Source organism: Corvus moneduloides, chromosome 16, assembly GCF_009650955.1.
Source record: "Corvus moneduloides isolate bCorMon1 chromosome 16, bCorMon1.pri, whole genome shotgun sequence".
Taxonomy (NCBI): Eukaryota; Metazoa; Chordata; class Aves; order Passeriformes; family Corvidae; genus Corvus; species Corvus moneduloides.
The window spans coordinates 9,359,668-9,371,104 of NC_045491.1; the positions used below are offsets into that span (position 1 = coordinate 9,359,668).

General features: G+C 64.6%; 1 protein-coding gene across 1 annotated transcript in view; it reads right to left on the reverse strand.

Annotated features, from left to right (window-relative positions):
• CASKIN1 (CASK interacting protein 1) overlaps nucleotides 1-9,504 on the reverse strand; it is a 30,053-nt gene extending 20,549 nt beyond the window's left edge. The window contains 1 exon segment of the mRNA XM_032125749.1: nucleotides 9,331-9,504. Within this exon segment, the coding sequence (XP_031981640.1) occupies nucleotides 9,331-9,424 (94 nt within the window). The 5' untranslated portion in view covers nucleotides 9,425-9,504.
• Between the last annotated feature and the right edge of the window lie 1,933 nt (nucleotides 9,505-11,437).

Genomic DNA, 11,437 nt, shown 5'->3' on the forward strand with positions numbered 1-11,437 from the left:
ACCCCACAAGCAGCGAATATCCACAGGCAAGACATTCAAGGCAAGCGCCTATTTCAGAGACAGGGGGGAGGATCCTGCAGCGGCATTGCTGGGAGCTGCCGGATAAAGGAAGCATCCAAAATAGCTGCTCTTAATTATATCCCTGCTAACGAGCGCCACGCAAACAACGGGCACTGCATGAGGAGCCCTGGCATGGGGATGTCTTATTCTTTGCTGCAAAGATGGGGTCCCCATAGCAGCATGTGCCATCGTGGGGACCCCACTGAGGCAGCCACAGCAGCCCTGGCTGGGTCTGGTGATGATGGTGACATCGGGGGGCTGGTCCTGACAGGGAAAAGCTTGTATTCCTGCAGCCAAGGTCGTGTCAGGCGCTGAGGCCGGCGCGATGCTCAGATGCTAATGAAGCCGTTATCATCTTCCGATCGATCTGGACTGTATAAATAATGCACCGGGAAGCTCGTTGTACAGGGAAAGGGATTGCCTGGGGCTGAGAGGTGGCTGGGATGGGATGGAATCATTGCAGAGCAGTACAGAGCACAGCTGGATAACTACTGCTCACCACAGCTGGACAGACATCTCTCGCCACAGCTGGACACCCCTGCGGCAATCACAGCTGGATATACACTTCTCACCACAGCTGGACTTCCCTGTGTCTATCACAGTTGGATAACAACTGCCCATCAGTACTGGACAATCCCAGTGCCCATCACAGCTGCACTCGCACAGCTGTGTGCCCCGCTGCCCATCACCAGCCATTCCCCAAATCCCATTTTGGGGGATGCCGCCCATGTGCTCAGCACATGTACGGGTGCTCCGGATGCCCGTCCCTGGCAGAGCCTTCTCCAGGGAGTGGCGAAATCCGCACTGGAGGCTGGCTGGGCCCTGGCAGCCTGAGTCACCGCGCAGCGCTGTCCCCTGGGGCTGCAGGAAGCAGCTTAAATGCAGCTTTCAAGAGGCAGCGGGGACTCCACTGTGATGCTTTTATTTTTACCAAAAGGAAACTTTTCAGTCCCATGGGACATTGCGGGGCTGACCCTGTGGGCTGCCGGGGCAGGCGGGGACAGGGGACACGGGTGTACCCCGGGGTAGAACCGACCCACAGGGACTGGAGCTGTCCAGGGGTCCCAGCGCCCCATGATGCCCACCAGCAGCTACTGTGGGGATCCCCACTGTCTCCCCGTATTCCCAAGTCATATCCTCACCTCACCTTTGCCGTGTGGTGCTACGGAGCCAGGCCAAGCTGCACTGCATTAGCCAGACCCCTTTGGGGCAGTCCCAGTCCCCCCAGCCCCCTGAGTTACCACGTGGGGCTCTGCTATGCAGAGGCTCCCAGTGACTCGGCCCAGAGCACCCAGGAATGCGGGGAAGAGTCAGCAGGGACGGGCAGGTGCATGGGCAGTGCAGGGATGTGCTGGCTCTGCCCCACGAGTGGGACATGAGGTGTGCTCAGCTCCGTGGGACCAGCACTGAGCGCCGCAGCCGCCTGCCGTGCCCGGTGCCAGCCGCACACCCACACTCGTCTCCACGGAAATGAATGTTGGTGTCGCTTACAGGGAGCCCTAATTGCCAGCATGTGGCAAACAGGTAATTTTCAGTAATAACCTTGGCTGGAAGGAGCCACTGCTGGCACAGCGAGGCCGGCATGGCAGAGATGGAGATGTGGCTGCTCAAGGCCACTGTCACCTGTGTCTGCCCATCCATCCATCCCAGCACGGCTGGCACTGCACCTCCTTGGGACATGGGAGCAGAGAGAGGTGGACACACACCACTCACCTCCACCCTGGGGCAGAGACCATTCTGCCCTGCCCCATCCGCATCCTCCCCATCTCCTCCCCCTGCCCACCCCTCTACAGGGCCAGGGATCCCTGGGAGGATGGACCCTGTCCACACTGACTGCAGGGAGGGACCAGGAGCTTTGTGCATCTTAAAGCATCATTAACCAACACACAGTGGTGATCACTGGCCTCCCATGAACCCGGCGCGGTGCAGCAGCTCTGGGAAGTGGTGGGAGCTGCTGGCGTGCCTCGAGCGTGTGCTCACATGTGCACGTGTGTGCAGGCAGCCCAGATCAGCTCCTGGCATGCCCCGAGCATGTGCACATGTGTGCACGTGTGTGTGCAGGCGGTCCAGATCCATCAGAGGCACGGGGCACTGCTGCAGCGCCGGCTCCAAGCTCCCAACCGTGTGTGGCAAAACAGGCCCCAGGCTCTATTTTAAGCATGGTGTCTTCAGAGCCATCGTTTGTACTCATCCACGGCGTGGCCTGGGCTGCCAGCACACCGTGCCCACCCTCTGTTCCACAGCAGCCTTCCCGGCGGGAATGGAGGGGCAGGACGGGCACGGCCATGGGCAGCTCACCGGGCGCAGGGCCTGGCAGCTCAGCGGTGTCGCGGTGACCGCCGGGGCGGGTGGGCAGCGCGGGGATGTGCAGCCAGGCGATGCCGTGCATCATCCAGGAGCTCCGGGAGCGCGGCCGGAGGCCTCGCACTGCTCCCGGCGGGCTGACAGCGCTGCAGGGGAGGCGCAGGGCTCGCAGGACCCATTCCAGTGTCCCCAGCTTCCCCAGCGTCCCCAGCGTCCCCAGCACGGTGGGCACAGGAAGGGGGCTGGCAGGGGCAGTGCAGGGCCGAGCAGGACCGGGACTCGGGCAGACGCTGAGCGCAGACAGGCGGGAGCGGGGCTGCTGCGGAGCTGCAGGGCTGCGAGGAGCGCGCCTGCTGTAAACAGCCCAGCTGCAATGCAGGAGCCGGGCAGCCGCTGCTTTGTCTCAGCTCCAGCGGCTCCCGCCGCCGCGGGCCGGGAACCCGCGGGGCCTCTCGAGGAGGCGGCGCAGGGCTCCGGCAGCCACATCTGGAAGGGATCAGCGGCTGCTGCCGCTACGAGCCCGCCGTGCCCAGCGCCCAGCCCCACGCCAGGCCGGGCAGGAGGCAGTGCCAGCGTGGGCAGTGGAGAGGCCACAGGCACACGGCCGCACGGGGCAGAGGCGCACGGGCACACGGTACACACGCGTTCACATGGATGCACAGAGGCACGCAGCACATGGATGCACAGGGGCTGAGGCACGCACATGGATGCACGCGTGCACACGGGCACATCGTGCACAGGCGTGGAGGCCCGCGGGAGCACCGGGATGCAGAGGGGCACACGCAGGCACACGGGCGGAGCACCCGGCCACCCGAGCTTGGAGAGGCAGAGCCTGGGGTGGCTGCTTGGGCACCATCTCCAGCTTGGTCCATCTCCAGCTGACACAGACCATGGCAGGGCACATCACTGGGGTTCCTTTGTCCCGCTGCGCCCCGGGGCACCCCAGCCCCACAGCCACCTCCATCTGCTCGGCATTCTCCAGGCAGCCGGCAGTGACCTTGATGGGGACACCCAAGGAGACCCAGGCAGTGCTGGCACTCCCAGCCAGCCACTCTCCCATGCGCTCCCAGCACCGTGCTGCCCCACCGGATGGCTTGTGCCAGCACCAGTACCCATCCATCACCAGAGCAGTCCCGGCAGCACAGGGCTGTCAAGCCGAGCCAAGGCCAGCTCTGCATCCCAGCTTCCCATTTCTCAGGCTGATTGCTCCTGTCGCTGCAGAGCCCAGCATTAAACACCTCATTTTCTACTCCCGTATTGAGTTGGAAAATACTATTAACATTTCATTAGAGCTTAAAGATCCCTCTCAGCCCGGCACAATGAGCCGGCCCACAGGTGGGCACCGCTCCTGTACCAGGTGGAGGACACTGGTCCCGTCCCTCTGGGAAGAGAAGAACCAGGAGGGCAAGTCCCACGTGCCCCAGCTGTGGGACAGGATGGTGAGCCAGGGCAGAGGTAACATCAGCGCTGCACACTGGCTCAGTGAGCTGCTGGGCGTGGGCCACCCTCACAGCACACTTGGCCAGGGACAGGACACAAAGCAGTGACAGAACAACAGTGTCCATGCAGGCACTCCTGAGTTGTGCTTTCCAACGTGTCTCCCTCACCCATGGAAGCCTGGCCCAGCAGGACCAGCACCAGTCATTAAATATCAGCAAGTTTGTTCTCTGACACTCTCCCAGTGGTGCTGGGCACCATTCCCAGCACACACCACCCAGCACCAGTACAGAGAGCACTGTGGGAAACAACCTCAGCTGGGCGCTCCCCTCCACCACTCACCCCACCAGCACTGCCAGAGCTCCCACCTGCCACGAGCCCAGGAATGTGTTCTCTGAGCACCCTCCACTGCTTTGGGACCCACCTGGGCCCTGGCACACCAGCACAGAGCTGCCATCCCCAAGTACTGCTGCTGTGGCCGGTGCAGACACACGGAGAGTGGGAAGGAGCTAGCGGCACCTGGACACACTGAGATGGGGAGGGGGCTGATTGCAGCCATTCCCAGCAGTGGGGAAGGGGAAGGAAGGGTTAAACGGAGCGCAGAGAGGAGGTGAGGAGCCAGACGCCAGCCTGGCTACTGGAAACCACGATGGGCTGGCAGCGACTGGGACGGCTGTGGAGAGAGCTCCGGGCACACACAGCACTCAGCCCTGCTCACTGCCAGCACTGTCACCCTTGGGTGCAGCCTGGCCCTGCCACGTCCCCCACAGTGTCACCCCCCAGCACAGGGGCAGCAAGGTCCTCGTGCGGCAAGCAGCCAGAGCTGGCAGCCGTGGGAGAGCCCCGCACGAGGGGCTGGCAAAGGGCTGCTTGGTGTCAAGCCAGGTGAATTTGGGACTGCTGAGAGAAAATCCAGGCCAGTGAGGGAGCTGGGAACAGAGCCGCCGGCCCGCAGCCCCGCTGCTCCTCGATGGCGGTAGCCAACAGTCCCGGGTCCCCAAAGCATTCTCAGTGGGCAGGGACCCCACGGCCAGCCTGGACACGGGGGCTGTGCTGGGGGCAGGGGGACAGGGGAGGGTTTGCATGCACAACTTGGCCCAGCCACAGAGGCAAGAAATGTAAAATAATGAGGAGTCACCCCAGGCTGAGCAGTCATGCCCCTCTGGAAGGAAACTTGGCACACACCAGCCCCCGCCAGCCTGCCAAATCCTGCTGGGAGCGAGGCTTCACACGTGGGCTGGAAACCCCAAGAAGTTTATGAGGGACCCACTGACACGTGGATGAGTCGGGCAGCAGCCGGAGCTGCTCGGCCCTGACAGGAACCTGCCTGTCAGCAGTGCACGGAGCATGGCCCGTGCCTGGGACATGCCTGGGGTGCACCGGCATCTCCCCTTGCTGGCATCATCTGTGTGTCCCAGCCCACCCCCTTGGCATTCCACCCCTTCATCCCTGCCAAGGGGATCGTAGGAGGCGTGGGAGCAGTGCCTGGCCACGGGATGGGGGATGAATGGGGCCCCAGCATCTCTTTGGCCAAGCTGCCACAGGACCTGGTCCCGCAGCCCCTTCCCCTCACTCCAGATATCCTGCCCAGCACTGATGGCTCCAGAGGCCAGAAGCATCCAGGGGCTCCAGCATTCCAGTGAGCATCATCTGCTCATCTCTGCCTGGGTTTCTCTGTCAGCAAGGAGGTTCTGCCCAGTGCCTGTGTCCAGGGAGCAGCAGCAGGAGCCATCAGGGGTGGCTGCCTCCCCGGGAAGGCTCCTGCTTTCCCAGAGGGCCGGGGGGAACTGGGCAGCTCCGGCGGCTGCCGGCCACGTGTGCCCTGGGCACTGCACCACAATTGGATTTGCAGCTGCCCTGCCTTTTACTGCATGGAAATTGAATTGTAAAATGTCAAAGACATTTCCTAACTGCGCCATATTAGCCTGGTTTTATTAAATACTGTTATCAGAGCAGATTATTAATGCAATCAAATGCAGGCAAGAAAACCCAGAATTAACTGGCCACCGTACAGGAGAACACACCAGAGGGCAGGAGGCAGCTGGTGAGGCTCTGCCCAGAGCCCATGTCCCCAGGTGCTCTGGTTCTACTTCCCTCTGTCTCTGAATCCTGGAGCACCGGTGAAGGAACAATCCCACCCAGCCCATGCAGCTCCACTCGCATCCCAGGATGGCTCCCCATGGGACAGCAGGACCCTGGGGGTTCTCGCTGAGCTTTGAGGTCCCTCCCTAGACAGGGCAGGACCTGCTCCCTGCGCATAGCAACAGGGCCAGGACTGATGGGACAAGCCCTGAGATGCCAGAGCTGCTGCCAGTGACATGCAGGGCAGGATGCAGAGCCCTGCACAAGTGGCAGTGCAGGAATGGGGTTCTCCTGCCCAGAGCAGGGGCATCCCGAGAGCTGCCCAGGCCTCAGCACCCATGCCCTGGGCAGTGGGGCCAGACTGGGCTGGGTTACCCCGACGTGGCAGGACACAGAGGGTGCAGAGCTCCGTGCCCAGCTCCTGATCTCAGCCAGGCAGTATGGCTAACCCAGCCCAGGGCATCCCCAAGTGAGGCACCCAGAACTCCAACAGCACATCAGGACACAAGTCCTGATAGCAACCTGGAGGACCAGGATGGCACTGAGGACCAGGCATGGGGTGGGCAGCACAGTCCCACAGGACACGGCCCTGGATTCCACCCACACAGCCAGCCCCTGCCATGCTGGATGCTCATCCTGGCACCGTGGGGCCATGTGCTGGGACATCTCCTTGGCCACATGAAGCTGCCACATGTGGAAGTGCTTTACAGAGCCCCCCAGCCTGGCTGGAGGAGAAATTGGAGTAGAGGATCCAACCCTTGGCTCGAGGTCCCTCACTCAGCATCAGCAGCACCACACAGGAGCCATTTCCAACGTGGATGAGCCACTGGCAGCACTGGCCTCACAGGGAAGGAGCCAGCTCACTCCAACACTCCACAGCCAAGGAACTGTAGATCCTCTGCACGGCATGGCACGGCTCATCTCCCACTGCCTGAAGCCCTGGGTGCCCAGGAGAGGGATGGCACAGTGGGCATGGGTGCTCCTGGAGATGCCCCATGGTCCCATCCCATCCCACAGCACTGGAGCCGAGGGGAAAACGCCAAGTCACCACATTTCTTCGAGGTAGCACTGGGAAGGAGGGGACAGGGAGGGAAACAGTTTGCTGCCAAATCCCTGCATCTGATTTGCGCAACTTTCAGACAACCTCATCAATTATGGATGCCCGGGAAGCAGGCGCGGTGCGCGCTGCGGCCGGCCCGGGCCCCCGAACCCGCACTCACACCAAACCGGGCCCCATGTCACCATAGCAACCCGTGCTAATTCACGCAAGGATTTTTAAAATCTCATTTATTAAACCCCACATGAATAGGATATTATCCAGATAACAGAGCTGTTACAAATCTTCCTGGTGCCGTGCAGCACAGGGAGCACCCCAGGCATGCGTGGGACCGGAACTTGGAGGGGACATGGGGACACCACGGAGTGGGGACAGCCCTGCTTGGTGCTCTCCCACTCCGTGCACCGCTCCAGCCCCACTGCCACGGCCAAAGGTACTTGTGCAGCCCAGGAGCACGTCACCCACTGCTGCACACGTGGCCCTCGCTGCCACACGGGACTGTCAGGTCCAGTGGGGCAATGGCCCAACACTGGCACCAGTGGGTCCAGCAGAGCTGGAGATGGGCAGCCCAGCAAGGGGATGGGCTGAGCATCCAGGCCTACAGCAGGAATCTCCTCAACACCAGGCTCAGCCCCACTGGGTGTCCCTTGTCCCTAACCTGTGATCCTGGCACAGGGAGCGCTGCTGGCACCTGTGGCCGTCCTGCCTGGTATCCAGACGGCTCAGCAGTGCTAAATGCAGCAGAGCACTGGGAAGAACAGGGATGCAGGAGCAAGTGGTGGCACTCAGGCACCTCTGGCCGTTGCCACAGCAACGCCAGCTGTGTGCCCAGGCCAGCAGGGACTGGAGAGGGGTGTGTGGGGACACTGCTGGGCACAGGCCAGGCATTGTCCCCATACCCACACGCTGCCCCAAGAGGCCACGGCAGTAGCAGCATCTGGAGTGGGTTGGGATGAAGCGGGCTCTGAGCTGGAGGTTCTTCTTACCCTGCACAGTCCCTCAGCAGTGACAGCAACGATAGCATTGGGGACATGGGGAGCACCACGCCAGCCTTGCATGACACATGCTGGCCCCATGTGGCCCCGTGGACATGGTGGATGAAACACCAGAGCAGGGACACGGGGAATGCCATGCCAACCCTGCTCAGCGCCAGGACATGGGACATCACACTGGCCCTGCTTGGTCAGAAACAGCCCTGCATGACCAGGGACAGGGGAGACCTCACCAGTCCCGCACAGCTCCAGGGCAAGGGGGGTGCCCGCATTTGGGGAGTGCCGGCCCTGGAGAGAGGGACAGTGGGTGCAGCAATGAAGAGACTGTGTGTCCAGTGACACAGAGCCACATGAGTGCTTCCCGTGGTCCCTGCCCATACCCAGGAACGGTCCCCCACCACCCAGTTCGTCCCCGCGCACCAGGCCTGAAACCTGCGGCTGCATCAGCACCATGAATTATTCAGTCCCGGGCGGAACGCCTCGACGGAGCAGTTACATCCTACGGCGAGTAGATGATACTCATGGAGCTACACACACGTACACCCGGAGACGCACACGCACAGCCACACGCACGCCCCCGCAGCCTCACACCTGGCCACGCACCCGCGGCGCACCCGCGGAGCCGTGCACAGCCAGCCGCAGGGATGCACCGGGAGATACCCGCGGAGCGACATCCAAACACCCCCTCACCGAGAAACACCAACAGCCCAGCCAAACACACAGATGCCAGGGTACACACCGCCACGCAAACACCCCACGCACCCAAACACAGCCGCACACGCACCCGCGGCAGCGCGGACACACGCAGAGGTGTGCGGGCAGCCAGCCCCGGCACTCACCCTCGCGGGCCGGGCACGCTCGCTGCACGCACACGCAGATGCGCCCGGCGCTGCCCGGCCGCAGACCCTGCCCAAACCCCCGGGAGGACCGGGCCCGGCTCCCGGGGAGTCGGGAGTTGCTCCCGGGTGCGGCGCAAGGGCAGCCCGGCCGGAGCCCGACCGCGCCGAGGGTGCCCCGGGACTGGCGAGGCGACCCTTTGCAGCGCTCTGCACCCGCACAGTGCCCGGGGATGCTCCGAGCCCCGCCGGGATGCTCAGACCCACGCCGGGCAGCTCTCCCCCCCCCCCCCCCCCCCCCCCGCCCCTCCCGGGGCGCCCCCGGGGGTTCTCAGCACGTCTACGGTCCCCGCCCGCCTGCGACGAGCCGCAGCCGGGGAAGGGCCGGGGATGCTCCGGGGCAGGGAGGGCGGCATCGCGGCCGGGCCCCGGGAGCAGCGCTGGGACGCGGCCCCGAGCCGCCGCGCCCGCTGCTGCGACGCCGGTGCCCATGTGTGCCCCCCCATCCCTGTGTCCCCCCACACCGCCGCCCCCGGCCCGGCCCCGCCGCCGCCGCACTCACTGGCTTTGCCGGGCTTGGGCCTCTGCAGCAGCTTCTGCACGGCCGCTATGTCCTCCGCCTTCACCGCCTGCACCAGCTCCTGGTCCTTGCCCATGGCTGCGCCGCGCCGGGGCTGCCGGCTGCGGGCTCACGGCCCGAGCATCCTCCGCGGCGCGGCGCGGCGAGGGGCGGGGGGCGGCGGGGGGCGGCTCGGCGCGCCTCGGCACGGCTCGGCTCGGCTCGGCACGGTGCAGCCCCCCCGCCCAGCCCGCCCGCTCCGGAGGCGGGGGCGGGGGCGGCGGCGGCGGCGGGCGCCCGGGGCGGGGCGCGGCGGGGCGGGGGGGGCCGCACCGGGAGCGCGGGGGGCAGCGCGGGAGAGGAGGAAGAGGAGGAGGAGGACGAGCTGGAGGAGGAGGAGAGGGCGGGGGCCGCCCGGTGCTGCGGGCGGAGCGCGGGGATCCCCCTCCCCGGTGCCGGGCCCGGGGGACGCCCCGGTGGGAGCCGCCGCGGAGCCGTGGCGTGTAACGAGCTGGCCGGTCTCAGCGGCCGGAGGGGACGGGGCGAACACGGCTGCTCGGGGCCTCTTCCTCCTCGGGGAGGATGCCGGGGGGGTCCAGCAGACGCCCTCCCGGGGCACCCCGTGCTCCCCAGCCGGTGTCCTTCGCCGGTCCCCGTCCCGCCCGGCCATCGCAGCAGCCTGCGGTGCCGATAACGGGAGCCGGGCAGGAGCAGCCTTTCAATTTCTGTAAATACAGCACTCATTACCGCGTCATTTCCCACTTTTGTTGACACAATGGCCGGTGACATTCGTCCCTTTCACTTTTAAAGGTGAAATGACCAAGACATTACAGTTGCGGAGGGTTCCCGGCTGTGCCGAGGGCTGAGGAAGCTGAGGAACCCAATAGGAAATGGGGCCAGTGATGGACACGGCGTTAATGTCCCCACGGTGCCATCAGGACAGAGCACGGACATCACTCGCACGAAACCAGTCCAGATTTCTGCCCTCCCGGACAAGTTCCTAGATAAAAACCTCGTGGAGTCCCGGCTCCAGCAAACCGGCATTAGGGCACATGGGACCGGAAGGCTGGTAGCCAACTGGCCACCATAGTGCTGGGCACTGAGGGGTGCAGTCACAGGCGGGTGCAGTGTACGGGGACCGGCATCTGCAGCCCCGTGTTAGCACCCGTGGCAGACGGAAAGACGGAGGAGGGAACCAAACTGTCCCCTGATGCCCCCTGCCCGCCCCGTGCTGGTCTGTGCCCCCCGAGCTGGAGCCCAAGGGTCTCCTGCACAACCCCCAGCTCCCGCCCAGTCCCCATCTCCGGGCTGACCCCCCCTCAGGGACGGCGGGGTCCGTCTCCTCTCCCCACCCCCACTTTCCAATCCAGGACATTTGGGTTGCCAGCACGGAACGCCGTCTAATCTGCCCTCTAATCCCGCAGCCGGGCGGCTGCACGGGGCCCTGAGCTGCGGCCGGGCTCCCGGGGCTGGGGGCTGGGGCTCCGCACGTGCCCGGGGGCCCCGGCGGGTCAGGGGCTTCCTTCACATCTGCCACCACCTGATAACAAACGCAGCGCCTCAACAAAGGTCCCTTTGTGCCCCACGGCTCCCTCCTGCTGGGCCCCCACACCCAGTCACCCGGCACAGACACGGCACGGGGAAGCTCCTGCCCCGACGCCCTCGCCAGGCACCGGGACCTCTGTGACCGGGGCACGACACGGGGCAGCAGGGCCGCGGTGTGGGGCCGGTGGGGTGCACCAACGCTGTCCCTCCTCCCCGCCTGAGCCCGGCTTTGCAGGAGGAGCTCCAGCCTGGCGTTCCTGCGGCTCCCTCGGGCTCTTGCCAAGTCGGGTTGGTCTTTGCAGAGCAGAAGAATGTGCAGTGAAATGTCCCCGTTCCTGCCCTGCACACCCCGAGCAAAACCAGCACCCGGAATGGTCAGAGCCTCAGGCACGCGGGATTTAGGATGGGCACTGTGGGGAACAGGCACATGGAAACCTGACTGTGGGAACTGGAGACTCCACCAGCAGCAGGAGGGCTCATCCCACGCAGAGATCCCCACGCATCCCCCCAGCACAGCTGCCTTTCCGATGGGAAAGGAGCGCAGCAGAGCCTCTGCCTGGACTCG